The following is a 25,081-nucleotide window of genomic DNA, read 5'->3' as shown; positions in this document are numbered from 1 at the left end:
TAGTTTTTTGGACTGATATCGGACGAATTTACAGATCGGGACATCTCTAATTGTGACCACAATTTTTGCTTGCATATTTTTCTGTAGTATTCAAAAGCAACTCTTATTATAAAGCACATGTTCATATATAATGAAAAGTTAAGATGTCTAAATGAGTTCAGAGCAGGTCAAACATGATTGGGTAGTTTGGCCATGTGACCATAAACATTTATTTCTTAGTACTGCCATCTGAATAGAAGGATAATGTCAGCTCAGAAATGACAGGTACATTTTCTAAGATAATTTTTAAATAGGCAATACATATTTTGCATGCATCATCATGAAAGGGTTATCTTTTCATACATATTAAAATTATATTATTAATTTTGTTTTTTTCTGTTGTCAAACTGCTGATAATTAAAGACGGTGGTGTAACACAGGGATGTGTGTGTGTGTGTGTGTGTGTGTGTGTATGTATGTATGTATGTATGTATGTATGTATATATATATATATATATATATATATATATATATATATATATATATATATATATATATATTAATATTATTAATATTATATATGTGTGTGTGTGTGTGTGTATATATTTATGACTATTACTAACCAGTATTATTAAGTGGGCAAATAAAAACTGAAAGAGGAGATTTTTTTAGCCTAATATGAGTTTATGAATCTTAAAGCCACACTTTTAAAAAAACTCTTTACCACCGACTTTTTCAAAAATAAGATTTGGGATTATATACTACATCTAATTTTTATGTTTTTATTAATTAATTTATTTTTATTAAATGTTCTAAAAAATATGCAAACCAAGTAGGCTTTACATGCATAAACATGCAAGATGTAATACAATTTAATAAATTAATAAAAAAAAACATAAATAAATATATTAAAAAAAAAGTTTATGCAAGATAAACATTCAAAGGGTTGTGAAGGGGCTAAATAATTTACTAAATAAAGGGTACATAATTTGCTGAAAAAAAGTAGCTGCTTTATATATACACACACACACACACACACACACACACACACACACACACACACACACACAGTACTGTAGCCTGGTCAGTTGGCATTTCTGTGTGGAGTTTGCATGTTCTCCCAGTGTTCGCGTAGGTTTCCTCTGGGTGCTCCGGTTTTCCCCACAATCGAAAAAACATGCGGTACAGGTGAATTGGGTAAGCTAAACTGTCTACTATATGAAAGAAAAAGAGAAAGGGGGTGTTTTAATAGGTTTAGATCTGGAGAAGGCTTTTGACAGGGTAGAGCACGATTTTTTATTTGCAGTTCTTAAGGAGTTTGGATTTGGGGAAAATTTTAGAAAATGGATTAAAAATATTTATACAGATATTTTAACTTGTATTAAATGTATTTTTTTTAACAGAATGTCTTCAACCAACTAGTTCAATAAGGCAAGGATGTCCATTGTCTGCTTTATTATACACACTGATAGCTGAGCCACTGGGATTGGCAATAAATCTGGAATTTAGGGCTTAAGTGTGTTCGAATGAAAAATACAGACTATGGGATGTATTTTTAACAGAAATATTCTGGAAACTGAATTTACGAATGTAAAATGTGGAAAACAGCAGATTACTGGCAACCACTGCTGCCAGTATTTTGACATACATTTAACAGATATTTTACACAATAAGAGTTTGCTAATTAACACTCTCTGAGTGTTAACATTTTTTAACACTTTCAAAAGTGCTATTTTAACACTTATAGTGGTTCCCATATAAACACTGAGGGAGTGTTAATTTTAACTCTAAGGTAGTTAAATCTACTAAATCTAAAATTTGCAGTGTGAGATCGATAAAAAATACAGACTGTTGAATGTGCTTTTAACAGAAATATTCTGTAAACTGAATTTATGAATGTTAAAAACAGCAGATTACTGGCAACCACAGCTGCTGGTATTTTTCCGTAAAATCTAAAAATGAAAAAAAAAAAAAAAAGAAAACAGCTAAACGGTTTTTGTGTTACCATTGTGGAGGATAATAGCGTCTCTGTTCAAGTCCAAGATGAACTGAGAGTATTCGATGTTATGCTGCATCTTCTTTTGTTTTAAGGTAACTGTGTAGTTACTAATGCAATCAAAATCTGTTTGCTAATTGCAATCACACATGAAAACATTATTGCATCTAAAGACTTCACATTTTTTTGCACTAAGCTATGATTTTGCAAACTGAACTTTGTATTAGTTCATGAAATATGGTTATTTTTTGTAAATTTATACAGTTATATAAAACTACCATGTTTTTCACAGAAAGATTCTGGCAACCACAGTTGCTGGTATTTTTTCGGAAATTTAACAGATATTTTACACAATAAGAGTTTGTTAATTAACACTCTCTTGGTGTTGACAATGTTAACACTTTCAAAAGTGTTATTTTTAACACTTATAGTGGTTCCCATATAAACTCTGAGGGAGTGTTAATTTTTACTCTAAGGTAGTTAAATCTACTATCTAAAATTTGCAGTGTACTGTTATATCTACGATATAATATAAAATATATTTATATATCACAGATTCTTGAGATATTGGACAAAACATGTCCAGCAATTGTAAAAGCTAAAAAATGAAAATATGTTCATTTTAAAAACAATGTTTATAGAATATTTAGCACAATCATCCCCTCTGATTTAATTTGACTATTTATTCTTTGTGGTTCAGTCATTCACAAGCATTAAAATGAATAAAAATGTTATTTAAATGATGAAGAATATCTTGATAAGTAAATATCAGTTTACCTCTGCACACTACATCAGTGTCTTCATGAATATATGACACTTATTCATTGTGTTTTGTCAATATATATACACACATACTCTTAATAAAGTAAAGGAAAACAATTTTAAAATATTACAGATATATATTAGCCATGTAATGATTTATGATTTAGATTTGTAAAATGAGTCAGACACTATTATTAAATGACTGTTGTGATGACACTAAACTATTCTGGTTTCTCATGATCTCATTATTATATTTCAGTGTTCTGTAAATTGATCATTATAACTGATTGAGATAATCTTGTTTATGGATTGTGAACTAAAACTCTTACACTATTTGGAAAACATCACATTCACTAAACACAATGTGCTAACTGATCCTGAATCTGTCAACTCTTTTCCACCGATCTAAAGGTTTTAATCATTCCCTGATTTCAATACAGAGCTATAGTAAAGCTCAATTAAGATGACTAAGTTATCTTTATTTAATTTAAACATTTCATTTTATAATGATTAGTGCATAAATATGTATTCCCTTATGTTATTTCCCTTTAAACATATAATAAAAAGAACAAATAAATAAGTAAGAGCTGCTAAGTTTGATTTTACTGATAATAATAAATCATTTCTAACAACCAAGACACGTCAACCCTGTCTTATATATAAAAATATTAATATTTTTATTGACATTTATCCTGAATTTTTAGAAATTACCAAACAAAAATAGTATTTAACATCTGTACTGTAATAGCGAGTGTAGATAAACGGATATATTGATTCAAAAAATGAGTTTAAAAACACCTTAAGAAATAGAGAGATAATACATGTACATTCAAATTATGTGTTGCAAACAATAAATAAAAGACAAACTGCAACATTTTACCTAGATGTAATGCTGTTTAATGGTTTTCTTGATTTGTCCTCTGGTTAAACATTATTCATTTGTGTGTGCTGTTTCTCTTCACTGTGATCTTCAGTTATTTTGTTCAGTTAGTTCACTTTTGCCTTTGGTACTGACTAATCTATTGTATAAACACACTTATTGAATATTATTGAACAGCATCCTATAGAAAATAATAATAATATAACAGAGAGATCTGTATGAGGTGTACTCATTTATATAGAAATCTCTAATCTTATTTTATAGCTTCAACATTGCTGTAAATATTCTTCAGAGACCTCTCAGATTTCATCTTAAATACCTTCTCTAAATCTTCCTTCAACACACTCGTGCTCAGAGAAGCTGTACAGATATCTTCAGCTCCAGTGGTTTGTGTTGTCTTTATGACATGCCCACAGTCAGGAGAATCTCATGAATATTCATGTCAGTGTCACTCAGTGGAGCCAGTAATATTTGAGGATATACCTGTAGATCACACAGGTGTGTTTCAGTGAAGTGAAAGAGCTCAGATTGTGTTCCTGCAGCACAAGAGCGTCTGTACTTCTGCATGTGAGTTTAACACTTCTACATTACGCTGATTTGTGGAGATGATGAAGGGGTTTTATATGTGTGAGTGTGATTTAAATGTCTGATCCTGAAGATCAAATCCTCAAACACAGATTAAACACTGAGTCAAACACGCTCATTTAAACACTGTGTCTAAAAGCTTTATTTTTAATCCCTTTAAGGTGTTTGTTCTCTTCTATATCAGACTGACTCAATAGTGTCCAATAATTCAGCATTCAATATAACTCTAAACATTCAGAGCCACGAAATCAAAAGTAAAGTTAAAGCAGACCTTCCAGTTGAACAGGAAGAAAAGCTGCTGAAAACAACAAGCTGACGATCCTTAAACAACACTGCATTTAACCCTTTACTGTCAGAGTAACTCATTAACCAAATAGCCTCTTTAGTAGAGAGACACTTTAATACACAATAAATCAACAATTGGCTGAACCTGAACTTCTCTTGATAAAATCTATATAACATGCATTTACCTTAAATCAAATGTGAAACAGCTGAGAAGTCAGATTAGGGGTTAAACCAACTGCATTCATGTTAAGGACTATATATATATATATATATATATATATATATATATATATATATATATATATATATATATAAATATATATATATATAGTATGATTGTTTCCTGAAAGCTCTGCTAATGTCTGCATTGGTGTTTTAGCTGCAGTATGGCAGAGGAGCGAGTAAAGGACTCTCTCTCAGAGAAACACAGGTATTGACTCTGTTTTTACACCATTATTTCAACATGACAACAGACAGATCTTCAGTCAACTATTATCTTGAGCTGAATTAAACTGAACAAACTCATATTTGTCTAATAAACTCTTGTAAAAGAGAATGAAGTTTGTCCTGCAGTTTATTCCTCTGGTGTGTTTGTGTGTTCAGTGTGAGATCAGGATCATGTGTGTCCAGCTCTGTGTCTCTGAAGAGTGACAACTCAAAAGGTGGTCCTCCTCCAAACTTCAGTGAGAAAACACCATCATCAGTCAAAAGGTATTTAGTGTTTTACATTATTGGTCACACTTGGACTGTATTGAACATGTTATTGTGAACCAACAATCCAGAAAATAGAGTCATTAGTAAATGAATCAGTTGTTTGGATTAATCAAATGACTCAATGACTTTTGGTGAATTTAGACATTTACAGACACCTAGTGATGGTTTTAGTTTCTTATTCAGAGTATCTTTTAGACAGGCAAGGGGACAAAACAGAAGCAATCAATCATAAGAGTAATCCACAAAGAGTAATCCAATATCCAGACAGCTAACAATAAACACAGAAGATTAAAACGCAAACCAGCGAAACATGCTCTGAGTGTACATGAACGAGTAACACACCGCTAATCACCAAGAGTACTCCAGTAAACAGAGCTGATGGCTGATTTTGGAGCGCTGCTTCATGAAGCTTCAATACCTTTGCAGTTTTTTGTTTCAAAGCAGTGAATCAGCACATATCAAATGTGATTTCAGTAAACGAGGCTTTTTATGACTTTAATGCTTCGAAACGTTTGGAAATTCAATATTTCTCCACCAGGGGGCAAAAACTTGATCTGCATAATATCCACATGAATCACACAAATCCATTCAGTTTGCCCTCCAGTGGTGAATCACTGAACAGGTTTTATAGTTTTACATGATTTCAGGTCAGTTTAATGAGTTTGTAGATGTTTAATTAGACATTTATAAAATGAAAATAAATGTGGCGCGAAGGGGGGATAAGGCTTTTTGTTGGTAGCCAGACCAATACAATAACTGGCACACTGCGGCCAAATTAACACAACCTATTGCAATTAGAGCTCGACTACGCCACCCAGTACATTACCTGGGACACAAAACACAGGTTCGTATCTCTGACAAAAAGGGAATGACACGTGGATGTAGAAAAATAGAGTTCCTTTTATTACAATGCACTTCTCATTGGACCACAAATATTAAAATGACAGGCACATGTGCTTTAAAAAGGCACTGGAAGGCAATTACAAAATAAAAAAATAATCATCCAACCGCAGGAGCTGGGGCTTACCAAAGTCGGGCAGGCTAGGCACTGGGCCCGAGAATGACCCACAAATTCACACGTGCACACTCTTAGATTCCAAAAACACCACACAGTGAACTTCAATGCACACAAGTGAGCCAAAGACTAATTCATTGAAAAAGAGCCACGCCACACAGCAGTACGACTGCCCGTACTTGACACCCCCAGCTCCTAGGGAAAGAAGAAACCACAATTAGAAATGATCAAAAAAAGACTACTTGAGTAGCTACCAGCCGCCCAGGGATTACGGAGGTGACTGGCCCCAGCTAAAAAAAAAAAAAAAAATCCCAAATAGTATGTAGTAAAAGTTAAAGCACCAGGTCACAATATTGGAACTGGACAACACACCAGAATGCAGGTATAGAAGCAAAGCCAAGCAGTCAGTTAGACAACACTTATTTTAGGTGTTCCCATTTTTGTAAATATGGGAAAAAATAGCAAAAATCAAAACATATGCAGAGAACAAAAACACTGATACAAAAGCAGCGAAAATAAATAAACAACCAAACCAAAACAAAAAGCAAAGCAAAAGGAACAAAACAGAATTAACAGAAGCAAAACAGCAGCATCCAGCAGGTGTCAAGAGCAGGAGGAGACGCTCAATCCAGTGCAATCTATGACGAAAGAGCACAATCAACCGTAATACCTTCCAAATACAGGGACTTATGGGTGTTTCACATACCGCTACACGAGATGCCAGTCATCCCTCCGGCAAAACCAGGCGTCCGTACTAATAACTAACTAGAAAATATAACAAAAATCAGTTTCTACTCCTAGTCGTTTGATATGCACAGAATGTATGAGCGGTATCGCTCTACTTACCGATTGGGAAGACAGCAGTCACGGGAGCGCGCATAAGTGTCAACAGAATCACGTGGGAGAGTTCAGCTCTATGAAACGCGACTTCCCAAAGCTCAAAACTCTACGGTGCAACAGCAGCCGAACAGACACCAGCCTTCCAGAGAAAGAAAAACTGAATCAAACCCAACACAATTTGAAACGAAAGCGAAAATAGGGCTTAAACAGCCACTACATACCAGATGCACGTCAGTGACACACCCACCACAGGGAGTCAGCTGGACGATGACGCAACTTCCATTATTCTCCGACTGGCTTTTATACACCTCTTAACAACCCGCAGTTAGTAATGGGCATACACCAAGGCTTAATGCATAACATCTGCTACATAAATAATAGGTAATAGTCTCTTGTTGTCGCAGTGGCGCAGTAGGTAGTGCTGTCGCCTCACAGCAAGAAGGTCGTTGATTCAAGCCTGGGCTGGGTCAGTTGTTTCTGTGTGGAGTTTGCATGTTCCCTCTGCGTTTGTGTGGTTTTCCTCCAGGTGCTCCGGTTTTCCCCATAGTTTAAAAACATGCAGTATAGGGGAATTGGGTAGGCTAAAATTGTCCGTAGTGTATGAGTGTGTGTGGATGTTTGCCTGAGATAAATTGCGGCTGGAAGGGCATCCGCTGTGTAAAACATGTGCTGGATAAGTTGTTGATTCATTCCGCTGTGGCGACCCCAGATTAATAAAGGGACTAAGCTGACAAGAAAATTAATAATTGAATGAATGAATGAATGAATGAGTGTCTTGTTGTCTTGTTTAGCAGAGCTGATCAAGAAACAATAAACAAGTCTTGAAAACAGAGATATTGACACTGAAACAGACATTGAAAAACAGTTCATATTTAAAGATATTAGATGATAAGCTTTTATGCTGAAGGTTATACTTTTAATTTATAAACAAGCATAGGTCGGGCAGGTGATAAACAATCAATGATCCAAATAGACCAAAAAGACCAAACACGGGAAAACCAGTAAACAGTGAAATGCTTGATAAAGTCCATATCATGAAACAATACTCAGCAATGAATGTTTGTCAAAATGGTTTAAGCCAAGTTTATGTGAATTGTGATGTGGAAAGCATTGGGGTCATGTAGACCAGCAGTGTCAAATTCAGTTCCTGCTGGGCTGCAGCCCTGCAGATTTTCAGATTTCCAACCCTACTTCAACAAACTTACCTGTAGGTCTCAAACAAGCCTGAAGGACTCAATTAGTTTGATCAGGTGTGTTTAATTTGAGTTGGAATTAAGTTGTGCAGAGTTACGGCCCTCCAGGAACTTAGTTTGACAGTGGCTGATATGAGGTGTAGAGTGCCTTCTATTGTGTCTGGTGCTGACGGTGACACAATTTAAAATTAATATTGTCATTCTAGGTTTTTCCATTTAGGGAAGTCAAAACATCCTCCATCAAACCTCAGAGAGAAAACACCATCATCTGCCGAAAGGTATTTTGTGTTTTACGTTTTGGTCACTAGTGGTTGGAACCTTCAGGGACCTCATCATCTGATTTGATTTCCATTCCATGATGATTCTTAACTTAGTTTTTCTATATTTTCTGCTGTACATGTATGTCTTTACAATTTTACATTTCAACCAGGAAACCTAATTTGCTGTGCTTGTGTTTATTAGAAGGAATCTATAAAGACTCTAGGTTTTACCTTTGGGTGCGGAAGGAATTTTAACAGCATATTGAAGTCAGCCACAAAATGAAATAGAAGCACTGGATCATAACTGTCTGTAATTATCTGGTGCTTTTGTGTCTTTGTGGCTGGCTTCAGTATGAATTAATAATTGCAGACTGTTATTCATCTGTCCAAATGAAGCTAATTCTGCAGGATGCTTATATCACAAAAGTGGTGAGCACTCTAGATCTGAGGATTACAGTGGTGGCCTATCCATTGCCTCTGGGCCCTTGGGCCCCTGGCTCCTCCACAACTTGCCCTATCACATTTGTGCTGGTTTGTCCCTTGGGATTTTGTGTTATTACTCATTGACAACAGAGATCAGATGCCCATCACAGCATCAGAGGGTGAGTTGTCATGTTCAGATGACAGACCAAGCTCGCTGCCACCATCTGGGGTGCAATGCGCGGTCACTGATCTAGAGTCAGGCATGATGACTGTGCTTTCATCATGGTAGCTGCTTTGGCAGTAGGGCTGGAGATGGCTTGTCCCCCTAGTCCCACGGTTGGACCGACTAGAGCGGGAGCTGATGTGAGACAAATTCTTCCAGACCCCCGTCCCCATCTTCCAAGGAGCAAACAGGGAGCTCAACCAGGTATGTTTTTACCTCATGCTCTTCTACCCTCACCTCACTCGATGGCGGTACAAAGCTTTTGCCTAGATGGGAGGCGCCGCCACCTGGAGGATAAGCTGAGATCCTCGGGTGGGTTATCTGAGTTTCTCACAGCCAGAGCCCACACTGCTGTGGGCCATGCCTCTTTGGCCCTGCGCCATGGTACCACAGCACCACAGGTGGCCGACGATGCTCTCATGACCACCAAATCGGCTGTCAGAGCCCAGGGGAAGATGATGGCCACACAGTGGTCCAAGATCACCACCCTTGCCTTACCCTGGTAGATATGCGCCCTGCTCCCTGAGCTCGTTTTCTTGGGATGCCTATATCACAGGCCTATTTGGTGACACTGTCTACCCAGCAGTCCTCAGTGGGGAAAGAACAGCTGAGCACAATGAAACAGGTCATCTTCCTGAGGTCATCTGTTATTTGAGTTTACTGGCAAGTTTTTCACGACAAAAGCCGCAGCCACCTGTATACGCAGAATGCAGATGGTGCTGCCCTGTCTGATTCAGTTTGACAGGATTACAATGGTCTTACTGAAGTTTTTTCAGATGTTCATCAGCCATATCAGGTTGCAGCCACTATCTCGCTGCTCAGAGTGTTCAAATGTGACCACTTCAGCACTGGCTTCACAGTCAAGTTCCTAGATGGGCATGGTGTGCGGGGATGCACAGGGTGACCATCACCTCGCTGTGATGCTGCACCTTCAGTCCCTGATTGGATCTGGCCTTCAACGGGCCTGGGTGCCCTTAAACAAGTGTCCACAACAAACAAGTGATGTCTGGGCTTAAACAAGGAAACATTTAGCCTGTCACTGAAAAATCTAATAGACATCTAAGAATAACCCAACACTAGACAAATACACAGATTAGACAGACTTGACATGTGTAGTTGTTATTTCCAAATTTAACCTTATTTTAGCCAAGCCATCTTTGATGGGATGTCTATTAGTCTTCTACTAAACACAAAAATGTGCTTATTAAGATACTATAGTTGTCACAGATATTAGATAATATTAGAAATTAGCCTGGAGTCATAAGGCACAAGACGCAAGCTCAACCATGCAAGTTGACGTGCTCTCCCAGCAGCTGACACTCCTGGGAGAATAGAAACTCCACCCCAGCATGGTCCAGGTAATACGAGTGCACTTCAGGGAAGCCCAGGTCAACCTGCTTACTTCTCGCAAGTCTGCTCATCGGCAGTTGCTTTTTTCCCTGCTCTGTACAGATGCTCTCCGCTGACCCTGAGGCTTAAGCAGTATGCATTTTTCCCTCAGTGATCCTGCTCACACAGACCCTGTGAAAGGTCAGTGAGAGAGAGCAGAAGGTCTTGCTTGTTGCACCTCCGAGGTTCAACCCGACCTTGTTTCTGAACTCACACCCCTCGCGATGACCCCTCCTTGACTAATTCCCGAGGAATCACTTCCTTTCTCAGAGATGGGGCAACCTCTGGGGAAACAATCCCATATCCGTCATTCAGTCATGAGCATTTCCCCTTTTTAGGCAGATTTGTGTCTTCTGTACCAGCTAACCAACTTATCATATGAAGCGCATATACTTACTGTCACCAGGTCTCCCCGTTGGGTAGCAAGTCACCTTCGTACCACCCTTCCTCATATTTTACAAATCTTTTGACTACAGTTAGCTAGGTAAAAAGTTAACATTCAACAACCTAAATTCTAAACTATTCCCATACTCTGGTAATTATAGGCATACCTGTAGAAGGTTGCACTTTTGGTGATATTGTGTGCTCATTCTGTGCTTGGCAAACTTCACACTTCACACCAAATACACAACGGGCTCAACTGCTGTGGTGTTTTACACACACTCTACCAATAGCATCTCTTCTAGACCCAAGTCAATGTTCCCGACCTGATGGGGAATGTCCTGGTTATGTCTGAAATTTAATACGTGACAGAGGGATAGACTAATTGCACAAGTTCACTGTCCAGACTGTCTTCTTATCATGAGGTCTACAGAACACTTAGTATTTTAATGTCTTTCATATATATCTGTATTTGTTTGCCTCACTAATTTTATTTGTTAACAGTTTTGAATATGAGTCACCAGATTCAAAAAACAAGACTCACAGAAGCCGAAAGAGTTTCACAGACAATCTCCTGAAGATCTTCCAGGTGGGATGTTTTTTTAATTCCTATTATAACACAGATAAGACCGGCAATAGATGTCTAGTCATTAATTCCAAATTCCACATTGAACCTTATTTTAGCCAAGCAATCTTTGATTGGATGTCGTTTAGTCTTCAATTAAATGCAAATCAGAATTGAGCACTTACAGACCTTAAACATAATATATATTTTTAAAGTATTAAATTGTTTTTTTTTTTTTTATTTAAAACTGTAAGTTATTAAATATATTTGTGAAATATCGTTCTTCTTTTTTTAAATATAGAATCTTGAGAGCAAAATGATCAAGTTTCTGAAGAAAGAACTGCAAAAGTTTAGGAAAATCTTACAAGAAGAAAACAGACAAGAGTTTGTGAAGGACTTTAATGAGAACAGAAGCATTATCAAAGAAGCAGCTCTTGAACTCACACTCTTCTTCCTGAGAGAGATGACGCAAGATCAAGCTGCTGATACCCTCGAGGGTAAGAGACTCATGGGTATCTGTCAGACTGACACATACAAATATAGCTGGAAAAGTCAAGACTAAAACTCTCTGTTTCTTTGCTCCTGTGTTTAGATGAGCTGTTCTTCATTAATCAGCTTAAATGTAGCCTGAAGAAGAAATATCAAAGTGTGTTTGAAGGAATTGCTCAGCAAGGAGACTCCACACTTCTAAATAACATCTACACAGATCTCTACATCACTCAGGGTGCGAGTGAACAGGTCAACACTGAACATGAGATCAGACAGATTGAAGCTGCTTCCAGACGTCATCAGTCACTAGAGATACAGGTTGAATGCAAACATTTGTTTGAAGCAGCTGAACAAGACGAGCAGATCAGAGCTGTCCTGACAAAAGGAGTTGCTGGCATCGGGAAATCAGTCTCTGTGCAAAAGTTTGTTCTGGATTGGGCTGAAGGAAAAGAAAATCAAGACATCAGCTTCATATTTCCTCTTCTATTCAGAGAGATGAACTTAAAGGAGAAAGAAAGACAAAGTTTAAAAGACCTCATAACTCAGTTTTTCCCAGAGACTAAAGGACTGAACCTTACAAGAAGCACACGATTCAAAGTCCTGTTCATCCTTGATGGATTGGATGAATGTCGTCTTCCTCTGAACTTTGCTGGTAATGAGACGTGTCGTGATGTATCTTCAGCAGTCTCTCTGGATGTTCTCCTGACGAACCTCATCAAGGGAAATCTGCTTCCTTCTGCTCTCATCTGGATCACCAGCAGACCAGCAGCTGCCAGTAAGATTCCTGCTGACTGTATCGACCGGCTGACAGAGATACGAGGATTCAATGATGCCCAAAAGGAGGAGTACTTCAGAAAGAGACTCACAGATCAGAATCAGGCCAGAGAAATCATTGATCACATTAAACAGTCAAAGAGTCTCTTTATTATGTGCCACATCCCAGTCTTCTGCTGGATTTCAGCCACTGTTCTCCAGAACATACTGAAACTGAAACACAGGGCTCATGCTGAAACACTGCAGGAATCTCCTAAGACTCTGACACAGATGTACACACACTTTCTCCGCTTTCAGATCCAGCAGAGCAGAAGAAAGTATGATGGAGAAAACACACCAGATGTCTCCTGGGATCCAAACCTCATCCTTTCACTGGGGAAACTGGCCTTCCAGCAGCTGGAAAGAAACAATGTGATCTTCTATGAGAGCGATCTGAAAGACTGTGGCATTGACGTCTATAAGGCATCGGTGTACTCAGGCATGTGTACCCAGATCTTTAAGGAGGAGACGGGAATCATTCTTGGTACCATGTACTGCTTTCTTCACTTGAGCATTCAAGAGTTCATTGCTGCACTTTATCAACATCTGATTCTCGACAATGTCAAGACACAAGCAGAAAAAAGCAGAGATGAGTCCATGATTGATTACCTGAAGACTGCAGTGGACAAGGCTCTGGAAAGTGAGAATGGACATCTGGACCTTTACCTTCGCTTTCTTCTCAGTCTGTCACTCCAGTCTAATCGACAACTCTTACGAGGCCTGTTGACACAGCAGGATGACAGAGACCAGAGCAATGAGGAAATAATTGCCTACATCAAGCAGAAACTTGAAGGGAATCTGTCTCCAGAGAGATCCATCAATCTGTTCTACTGTCTGAATGAACTGAACGACCAAACTCTGCTGAAAGAGATTCAGTCTCACCTCAGTGGAGGAAGTCTGTCATCTGCTCGCCTTTCACCTGCCCAGTGGTCTGCTCTGGTCTTTGTGTTGTTGACCTCAGAGGAGGAGCTGGAGAAGTTTGAGCTTCAGAAATTCCAGAGATCAGACGAGTGTCTCATCAGACTATCAGCAGTCATCAAAACCTCCAAAAGAGCTCTGTAAGTCCTTATTTCTTTCATCTAAGAAATAAACATTTGCTGAAATTAAATAGTAATGACGAAGTAAGAAAAGCTTTATTTGGAGCTTAGCTCTACATGACAACAGTTGAAAAATGAAGGATCCAGTGTATAAAAAGGTGTCTTTAGTCTTGCAATGCAGAGTAACTCTACCACTGCTGCTTTACTGCTGTTATTAACCCTTTTAAAATATTCTGGATCCAGAAGTCAGTTTTGCTAGGCGATCATTATTTTAGAAGGCTCACCCTTAATGTTTCCAAGGCGCAGCCACAATAGCGCCTTATGACAGATGTAGCCCTTTTACTTGGTTTTGTTTCTCTGTTTTAATTCAACCTATTCACACGCTTGCTCATCCTGTCATCAACTACCTGTTATCCCAATTCACAATAACGTGTAAGTGATCGTGATCTATAATGTGAGATGAGCGTCACGCTTGATTCATTCATAAAAGCAGAACACGCAGGATTCAGCACGTAAATTCACTTCAATTTCTTGTGTGTTTCACAGACTCTATATGTCTTGTTTTACTAGTGCTTGTTTGTATTTACATGTAAATGTTTATCTAAAACATAAAATAAGCATCAGGTGGTTAAAACGCTGCATAATTGTGATGATATGACGCGTCTTTCTCTAGCTCAGCACCAGCCAACACACCTGCTGTTGAACTCCTTCCCTCCTCATCTCTGTCTATGAGACGCTGAACTCTGTTTCAGTGAGCGAAAGAGACTGTGTTCACTCCATGTGTTTTTTAATAATCAAACGTCCCCGTGTCAAGCGACACAACGAATCGATAATGAAATTCAATTATGAAATTCACTGCCAACTCTTTGAGTAATCGATTTTTATCGATTTAATCAATTTGTTGTTGCAGCCCTAATACAAATATCTGACATTTCCCGGAACAGGATCCAGCAAGATCCTGCTCAAATTAATCTCTGATTTATATACATTTATATATTTATAATGTCCCGTTGGGCAGCAACTTACACAACTTTTTTTGAAGTGTTGTGAATGAAGTGAGCTGGGACGAATGTCCTCATGTGCCCAATAACAAGGAGGCAGCCAGCAATCACATAGAAACACTCCATGGCAACGCTGCTGTAACTTTCACTCATTGGAAAATGTTTCTCTGCCTGCGTCATATTCAGCTGATGTCCCGCCCCCGAGAGCCATATACCCCACTCTGATTGGTGGGCTTGTTCAACTCCAAAAACAAAACTGTAAAGTGCCGTACATATCAAACCCGCGGGCCGCACTAACATTAAACTTTCAAATTAAGCCGAGGGCCACAAACTATCTTCCCGTGACGGACCGTGAGTTTGAGACCCCTGCTGTAGAAGCAGCGCACGGCCCCCACACTGCCCCCTATTGACAAGCACTCACAACTACAGCTGTCAAATAAAAGTACAGGTACTAAAAAATTTAGAATTGTATTGTGTTGAGTGCTAGGGTATCGCTTTGCTTTTATAGTATCGGTATATCGTGCTACACTACTGTTAGTACATACAACCATAAATGTGAAAGCTGGTGTCGTTTTTATGAGTGCGCATTCTTAGTCAATGAGGTCCCAGATGACCACATCAATATTGTGTTTGTCCTCTACACAGACTACAGGGCTGTAATCTAACTGTTCAGTGCTGTGAGAGTTTGTCTTCAGTTCTACAATCCTCAAACTGTGTGCTGAGAGAGCTGGACCTGAGTAACAATGACCTGCAGGATTCAGGAGTGAAGCTTCTCTCTGATGGACTGAAGAGTCAACACTGTAAACTGGAGACACTGAGGTAAATACTCTTCCACTCAACAGCAACTCCAAACAGAGAGTTACATAGTGGTTTAACAAATATAGAAGCCCTTTTCCCCACTTAGTGTGTTGGCAGATGGGCAAGTTGTTATGGGTGGGATTTTATTCATAGCTATACAAATATGTTTGTGTATAGACAAATGCAGTCAAAAGCATTACTGAGTAAAATATAAACATGTGTAAAATACTTTTTCTAATATACAGAACTGTATGACTGTATTTAAAGAGTATTTAGATGAATTGTCTATAAATTCTGTACTCATATTTTACATGTTCATATTATATTGTTTATATTTGCATTTGTTTATTGGAAAGGTTTATTTAAGAATTTGTCAGATGTTCTGGCAATCCTGTCTAAATAAATAAATAAATAACAGTGATGAAGACAAAGTGAACCCTGTGCAGTCTGTAGGGTTTTGTGCCTTGGTGAGGTTTTGACCTGCTCTTATGTTTGGACAGTTTGCAGTTTTCCTGAAAACATATAAAAGTCTCATGACAGTCTTATTATCTAAACTGTAGAAGTGTCTTGGTTCATCACTGCTGTTGATATGAGCAGAAACAGCAGTCAGCATCTTCACAACACATAGAGATGTGTGATTGTCCAACTGTGTGATGTGGACTATTGCTGTGTTTGTAGATTGTCTGGCTGTATGGTGACAGAGGAAGGCTGTGGTTTTCTGTCTTCAGCTCTGACTTCAAACCCCTCACACCTGAGAGAGCTGGATCTGAGCTACAATCATCCAGGAGATTCAGGAGTCAAGCTGCTCTCTGAACAACTGGAGGATCCAAACTACACACTGGACAAACTCAAGTATGTGGAGCAGCACTGCCTTTGTTTATTGTGAATACAGATACTTTGATACTTCACTCCTCTTCTAGTCTCCAGATATGAATCAAACCTGTTAAATATGTCAGTGCACTGGGGCAGTTCTCACATTAAGCGTGATATTATATCTCATATTAACACTGTACAGTTTCAGCATTGTAGTTGAGCAGTGAAACTTGTACTCTACATTTCTGCTGAAGAACTGTACAGTATCAGGTCAGAGATGTGTGTGTACTGTTCTCCAAATACGTCCTGTGTATACTTTAACAGCAAGTTAAACTCTCCCTCATTAACTTCACAGGCACAGAATGTCCTTTATCACACTTTAATAAGGGCGGAGTAAAACTATAAACAGGAAGAAAATAAACAATATCAATTTACATTCACAATGTGGACATAACAACGATGTTTTTGGCAAATATCTCACATATCTTGTAATCTGGCTCTTTTCTGCTTATAAACTTACATGAACACAAAATATCAGGCAATAAAAGTGATCAGCAGACAGTGATGCTGGTTCTGATCTAGTCCAGTGACAATCACATGTTGAACAAACTCAAATAAAGCAAATCACAAAAAACTCCTGAACTAATCCTTTATAACTGAATTATTATGAACAATAAACATAACACAAACTGACGAAGCTTCCAAAGGACTAGGAGGACTGCAGATTGGTCTGGATTCACTGCTCTCCAACTTAGCAATGTTTGAAGATGATGAAGAGGCATTTGACAGAAGATGAAGATCTCCATCATATTTCAAGTCATTTAACACTGAATTCTGCTTTATTATTGTGCTGCGCTTTTGTCAATTGATCATTGAATGAATCCTTCAGTCTTTATATCTGTCTGTTTCTGTGTTTCCATTCTGTTTTCTGTTTCCACATCTGATCTAAAAGCTCTGTGTGTCATTCAGAAGCTGATTTGACAGCTCCACACACACTCATGTTGTTTTACTGCAGTTATTAATGCACTGAGATCAGCCAATCACAATCCAGCATTCAGCACACACTCCACATGTCTTATTGTGTGTGTGTGTGTGTGTGTGTGTGTGTGTGTGTGTGTGTGTGTGTGTGTGTGTGTGTTATAAGCTGATGTTTGTGTACTGACTGAATGTGAATCTGTGTGTGTTTACAGTCTGGATCATGGAGAAGAGAAGAGGATTACAGCTGGAATACACAAATGTAGGACTACACACACACACACACACACACACACACACACACTCTCTCTCTCTCAAACACACACACACATGCACACACTCACACAATCAGACACGCACTCACACACACACGTGCTCCCTTCTGTCTCTCTCTCACACGCACACGCTCACACATAATCAGACATACACACTCACTCTCACACACACATGCACTCTCACACACATGCTCACGCGCACACACACACACCCTCTCTCACACGCACAGACACACACACTCACTCTCTCACACACACACACACACACACACACCCTCTCTCTCTCACACGCTCACACACAATCAGACATACACACACACTCGCACACATGCATGCACCCTCTCTCACACACAGACACACACACTCACTCTCACACACACACACTTCCTCTCTCTCTCACGCTCACACACACACAGCAGTGAACACATGCACACACACACATCCTCTCTCTCACACACACACACACTCACACATTCCCCCCCCCTCTTTCTCTCTCACACACACACACACACACACACACACACACACACAGCAGTGAACACATGGACACACACACACACACTCCCCCTCTCTGTCTCTCTCTCTATCTCTCACACACACACACACGCAACATACACACACGCATGCACGCACACATCCACACACTCCCTCAGTCACACACACATGCATGCATACACACACACACACACAAATGCGCACACACACTCTCTCACACACACACACACACACACACTCTCTCTCTTTCGCTCTCTCACACACACACACACACACACAGATGTGGTTGTAAATGTGTGTGTTCTTGTGTTCAGATGTCTGTTTCCTCACTCTGGATCCAAACACAGCAAACACTCAACTCATTCTGTCTGAGGAGAACAGAGAGGTGAAGAGTGTGAGAGAGAATCAGCCGTATCCTGATCATCCAGACAGATTTGATTATTGGCCTCAGGTGTTGTGCAGAGAGAGTGTGTGTGGACGCTGTTACTGGGAGATTGACTGGAGTGGAGATGATCATGGTGTGTTTATATCAGTTTCATATAAGAGCATCAGGAGGAAGGGAACAGGTGTTGAGTGTGGGTTTGGATCTAATGCTCAGTCCTGGAGTTTGCTCTGCTCTTCCTCCAGTTTCTCACTCAGACACAATAACACACACACTGATCTCCCAGTGGAGCTGCTCAGCAGGAGAATAGGAGTGTTTGTGGATCACAGTGCAGGAACTCTGATCTTCTACAACATCTATAGAGACACAATGAGCCTCATCCACTCAGTCCAGACCACATTCACTGAGCCGCTCTATCCTGGGTTTAGGATTTATTATGGATCATCAGTGAAACTGAGCTGAAGACTGACGAGAGATTTACCCAGAATCCTCTGCAGGAGCAGACAGCAGCTGTGTGTGTGTGTGTTTACTGACTGAACGACAATCTGTGTGTGTGTGTGTGTGTACTGACTAAAGGACAATCTGTGTGTGTGCGTGTGTGTGTGTGTTATAAGCTTATGTTTGTGTAATGACTGAAGGACAATCTGTGTTTGTTCACAGTCTGGATCATGGAGGAGACACAAGAATTACAGCTGGACTACACAAATATAGGACTACACACACACATACACACTCTCTCACACACTCTCAAACACACACATGCATGCGCACACACTCCCTTCTTTCTCTCTCACCCACACGCTCACCCATAATCAGACATACACACTCACACACACATGCACTCTCACACATATGCTACCGCGCACACACACACACACACACACTCTCTCACACACAGCAGTGAACACATGCACACACACGCTTCCTTCTGTCTCTCACACGCACAAGCTCACACATAATCAGACATACACACTCACACACAGACACACACACTCACAAACACACACACACTTTCTCTCTCACGCTTACACACACACATACACACACAGCAGTGAACACATGCACACACTCATACACAATCAGACACACAAACACACACTCCCTCTCTTTCTCTCAAACACACACACACACACACTTTTTCTGTCTCTCACGCTTACACACACACACACACACTGTCAGGGAACAGAACGGACACAAGTGCAGGTCTCTTTCAGAATTTATTAGTGACAAAAAATGACCCAATTGGGCTAAAGCACAGGGAGAAAAAATCTAAATCAAAAATTAAAAAAAAAATGAAAAGTTCAACAAAAACTGCTCCAAAGAGGATAGAAAATTTACTGGGATCTTTAAAGGGACTCAGGTAAATAAAATTAACAAAATGAAACGAAAACAAACTTCAAGGTTGCTCAGAAGAAAGAGCTCAAAAAAACTGTCAACAGAAACCGCTCCGTAGAAGGGAAAAAAATGTCTCTCAGGGTGTAATTTCAAGTTCACTCGGCAGGGGGCGATACAGCGGTATACTGGATCCGGCGGGCGGCGGAGCCGAGAGGAAGAAGAAGAGTTGAACAGGTGACGGGAGGGAATATTGATGCCGGGGATCGGAGACAATCGGCCAACCACGGCGAATAAACAAAACAGAAACAGGTCCTGCAGATGACAGAGAGGGGTCAAAAACGAATAAATAAATAAAAGGAATAACCAACCAGAAGACGGGCTTGAAACAACAGGAACTGACTGGACAGGACTAGTGAACCAGTGCACGTTGACCACAACAAAACAATGACAACACGAGGAGAGCGATATAAATAGAGGGAAAATTACAGGAAGACAGGTGAGTGAAATTGGTTTAATTGAATAATAGGGATGAGTGGGAAGATGGGTGGAGACGTGTCAAAGCAAGTATGTAATGAGAGAGCGATCAAAACACCACACGTGATGAAATACATGTAAACAAGTGCAAAACACAACCAAACCCAGGTGATCAGACAGAGGACCTGACAGTACCCCCCCTCCATGGTCGCAACCGGGCGTACCCTGGGGGGGCTCACCTCGTCTCCGACGGAAGTCCGCAATCAGCGTTCGGTCCAGAATATCCCGGGCTGGGACCCAACTCCTCTCCTCTGGTCCATAGCCCTCCCAGTCCACCAGGTATTGAAAGCCCCTACCCCTTCGTCTGACCTCCAGTAACCTCCTGACAGTGTAAACTGGAGAACCATCCACTAGACGGGGAGGGGTAGGAATAGAGGGAACAAGGGGGAGGAAAACACAGGTTTAACCCTAGAGACATGAAAAACTGGGTGCACCCGACCAAGCGTATGAGGTAGCTTGAGCTGAACAGCCACAGGACTCAGTACTTTCGTGATCCGGTATGGCCCAATGAACCTGGGTGCCAGCTTGCGTGAGGCTACCCTGAGAGGCAGGTCCTTGGTGGAAAGCCATACCCGTTGACCACATACATAGGGGGGAACTGGAGTCCGATGACGATCAGCCGCTGCTTTGGTCCATCTCCTAGCCTGGGCCAAGGCTTCCTTAGCTTTCCTCCAGGTGCGACGACACCATTGAACAAAAGCCAAGGCAGACGGGACCGCAGCTTCGGGTTCCTGTGAGGGGAACAGAGGAGGTTGATAGCCAAGACAGCATTGAAATGGCGACATACCCGTAGCAGAAACTGGTAGAGTATTATGGGCATACTCGACCCAGGATAGTTGTTGGCACCAGGAGCTAGGATTATTGGATGTCAGACAGCGGAGAGTACGTTCCAAATCCTGGTTTGCCCGCTCAGACTGCCCGTTGGTCTGGGGATGGAATCCTGAAGACAGACTCGTAGAGGCCCCGATCTGTCGGCAAAATTCCTTCCAAAACCTGGAGAGGAATAGGGGGCCCCTATCGGAGACCACATCTACCGGAAGACCATGAATCCGGAACACGTGATCAACCACCACCTGAGCAGTCTCCTTGGCAGAGGGGAGTTTTGGGAGAGGAATGAAATGAGCCGCTTTTGAGAAGCGGTCCACCACCGTGAGAATGACGGTGTTGCCCTTCGATTCAGGTAGGCCAGTGACAAAGTCAAGGGCTAAGTGTGACCAGGGACGGGAAGGGATGGGTAAGGGGCGGAGCAGACCAACAGGAGGGGAATTGGCACTCTTGTTTTGGGCACAAATAGGGCAGGCAAACACAAACCGCCTGACATCCTTGGCCATGGAGGGCCACCAAAATCTCTGACGAATAGTAGCCAGAGATCTCCTGACTCCTGGGTGACAGGCCAGCCTGGATGAGTGACCCCACTGGACAACTTTGGAGCGCAGTGACTGGGGAACAAATAGTTTGCCCGCTGGAGTCCCTCTAGGTATCTGACACTCTCGTACAGCACCCAGAACCTCTCTCTCGATGTCCCAAGAGAGGGAAGCCACCACCACGCCCCTGGGCAGGATGGTGTCAGTTGAAACCTCCCTCTCCGGGGCACCGAACATGCGAGAGAGAGAATCGGGCTTGGTGTTCTTTGACCCTGGCCTGTACGAGAGTGTAAAGTTGAATCGACTAAAATAAAGGGACCAGCGGGCCTGTCTAGAACTCAGCCTTTTGGCCATGCTAATATATTCTAAATTCTTGTGGTCTGTCCAGACCACAAAAGGTTGCACTGCACCCTCTAACCAGTGAAGCCACTCACCCAGGGCCAGTCTGACTGCCAACAACTCCCGATTACCAATGTCATAATTCCGTTCTGTGGGGCTCAGGCGGTGGGAGAAGAAGGCGCAGGGATACACCTTCTCATCCCGTTGAGACTGTTGTGACAGAACTGCGCCTACTCCGACATCAGAAGCATCCACCTCAACAATAAACTGTCGTTTCGGATCTGGAATAGACAAGACAGGAGCAGAGATAAAACGGGACTTTAAATTATCAAAGGCCTCCTGTGCCTTGCTACCCCAAATGAACGGTACCTTAGGAGAGGTGAGCACTGTTAAGGGTGCAGCAATCTGGCTGAAGTTCCGGATGAATCGCCAATAAAAGTTGGCAAATCCCAGGAACCGGTGCAGTGCCTTACGAGAGTCTGGAGTTGGCCACTCGGCAACAGCTCTTACCTTAGAGGGGTCAGCTTTGATCTCACCCGCCGAAATCACAAACCCCAAGAATGAAACTGACTTAGCATGGAATACGCACTTCTCGGCCTTAACAAACAATTGATTCTCCAGTAATCGTTGCAGCACCTGACGAACATGCTGAGTGTGTACCTGCATGGAGAGAGAAAATATCAGGATATCATCAAGGTACACAAAGACAAATTGATTTACCATGTCTCTCGGCACGTCATTAACCAGGGCCTGGAAGACAGCCGGGGCATTTGTCAGACCAAACGGAAGGACCCAATATTCAAAGTGTCCCGTAGGGGTGTTAAAGGCGGTCTTCCACTCATCCCCCTCTCGAATACGGATAATGTGGTAGGCATTCCGGAGGTCAAGCTTAGTGAAGACCTGGGCTCCCTGCAAGAGTTCAAAGGCTGAAGACATGAGAGGCAAGGGATACCTATTCTTTATAGTGATGTCATTCAGCCCTCGATAATCAATACATGGACGAAGGGAGCCGTCCTTCTTCTTAACGAAGAAGAACCCAGCGCCTGCAGGAGACGAGGAAGGGCGGATGAGGCCAGCTTTAAGGGATTCATCTATATATTTGTCCATGGCCTCTCTTTCAGGATTAGAAAGGGAATACAAGTGACCCTTAGGCGGAGAAGTGCCTGGGAGGAGTTCTATGGCACAGTCATAGGGTCGGTGAGGAGGCAAGGATGTGGCCCGGGACTTGCTGAACACCAGACTCAGATCGCGGTACTCCGTCGGAACCCCTGTCAGATCCGCTGCATTCACCTGCAAAACAGGACACACAGAAACAGGAAACGGGGCAGGACCAAGACAAGACTCAAGACAAGACTGACTCCAGGACAAAACTGAATTTCCAGACCAATCCACATGAGGACCATGCTGCACCAACCAGGGATGTCCCAAAATTATGGGAGCACTGGGAGAGTCAAGAAGGTACAGTGTGGTAACCTCACGGTGATTTCCAGATATAACAAGACTTACAGAGGGAGTAGCATGGGAAATAGTAGCAATCAGAGTACCATCAAGGGAACAGGCAGTGATGGGATCAGGGAGAGGAATGGCTGGAATACCCCTCTGGCTGGCCACAGAGCTGTCCATGAAGTTTCCTTCTGCTCCCGAGTCGAGGAGAGCAGAACAGGCATTGGTAGAACCTCTATACTGAATCAGTGCAGGTAGCAGAGTACGGGAGGAGGGGGAATGAAGGGGAATAGCGCCAACCAGGATTCCCCGTTTTACTGGTGGGCTTTGGCTTTTGCTGGGCAGACTGCGGCAAAGTGTCCTGGTTTGCCACAATAAAGGCACAAACCCCGGGCCAGACGTAGTTGTTTCTCTTGGGGTGTTAATCGCAAACGACCCACTTGCATGGGTTCAGGGTCAGGTGCAGCAGGAAATGTGGAAGATGAAAGGGTGCCCTCCACCCTGCCAGAGGAGCGGATCAGCTTACGTTGGTGTCGGCGATTGAGGCGAACCTCGATGCGTAGAGCCAGATTAATAAGATCGTCAAAGTTGTGTGGCAGTTCGTGAGTGGCGAGCTTAACCTGGATGTCCTCCTCAAGGCCTGCACGGAAAATGAATCGACATGCCCCCTCATTCCAGTCACAGGATGCTGCTAGGGTTTTGAACAAGATGGCATACTCCGTGACCGATCGCCCACTCTGATGGAGGCGAGCGAGCTGATCCGCAGCCTCCTGTCCTCTGGCAGACCAGTCAAATAGTCTCATCATCTCCAGTCGGAAATCATTTAAAGAGGCGCAACAGGGGGCTCTTGTTTGCCAAACGGATGTTCCCCATTCACGGGCCTTACCAGTAAGGAGGGCCAACACAAAGGCTACCTTAGTCTCTTCAGCATCATACATGCGTGGTTGAAGGGCAAATACCACCGAACATTGTGCCAAGAAGGCCCGACATGAGCTAGGGTCCCCATCATGTAGTGGTGGATTATTACAACGTGGTTCAGGCTCATGGCGAAAACCTTGCCGTGTGGTTTCATATTGGAGTTCCTGCAAGCGATTGGTAAGTTCAGCCACCTGATTGGAAAGCACTTCCACCTCTCTGCTGGTGTTGCTGAGTCGAGTCTCATGTTGGCCCAAAAGCACCCCCTGCTGGGCAACCGCTGCTCTGACAGGATCTGGACCTGCTGTGTCCATAGTGGTCAGATCGTTCTGTCAGGGAACAGAACAGACACAAGTGCAGGTCTCTTTCAGAATTTATTAGTGACAAAAAATGACCCAATTGGGCTAAAGCACAGGGAGAAAAAATCTAAATCAAAAATTAAAAAAAAATGAAAAGTTCAACAAAAACTGCTCCGAAGAGGATAGAAAATTTACTGGGATCTTTAAAGGGACTCAGGTAAATAAAATTAACAAAATGAAACGAAAACAAACTTCAAGGTTGCTCAGAAGAAAGAGCTCAAAAA

At 41.6% G+C, this 25,081-nt stretch overlaps 1 protein-coding gene and 1 long non-coding RNA gene across 2 annotated transcripts in view; one reads left to right on the top strand and one right to left on the bottom strand.

Moving 5' to 3' along the window:
- Nucleotides 1-25,081, bottom strand: part of LOC141381964 (uncharacterized) — a 1,176,553-nt gene that overhangs the window by 582,144 nt on the left and 569,328 nt on the right. The gene's annotated exons all lie outside the window — the stretch shown is intronic.
- Nucleotides 4,109-24,692, top strand: si:ch211-227p7.5. The gene is made up of 11 exons (XM_068220483.2): nt 4,109-4,184; nt 4,867-4,917; nt 5,091-5,198; nt 8,456-8,527; nt 11,430-11,514; nt 11,792-11,987; nt 12,083-13,850; nt 15,476-15,649; nt 16,307-16,480; nt 17,632-17,678; nt 18,501-24,692. Exons 2-11 carry the CDS (start codon nt 4,874-4,876, stop codon nt 19,028-19,030), a joined length of 3,198 nt encoding a protein of 1,065 aa, XP_068076584.1. The 5' UTR covers nt 4,109-4,184; nt 4,867-4,873; the 3' UTR covers nt 19,031-24,692.

The sequence above is a fragment of the Danio rerio genome, chromosome 4 (assembly GCF_049306965.1).
Source record: "Danio rerio strain Tuebingen ecotype United States chromosome 4, GRCz12tu, whole genome shotgun sequence".
NCBI lineage: Eukaryota > Metazoa > Chordata > Actinopteri > Cypriniformes > Danionidae > Danio > Danio rerio.
The sequence above is the reverse complement of the archived record's forward strand: the minus strand, read 5'-3'. Positions and strand labels throughout refer to the sequence as shown.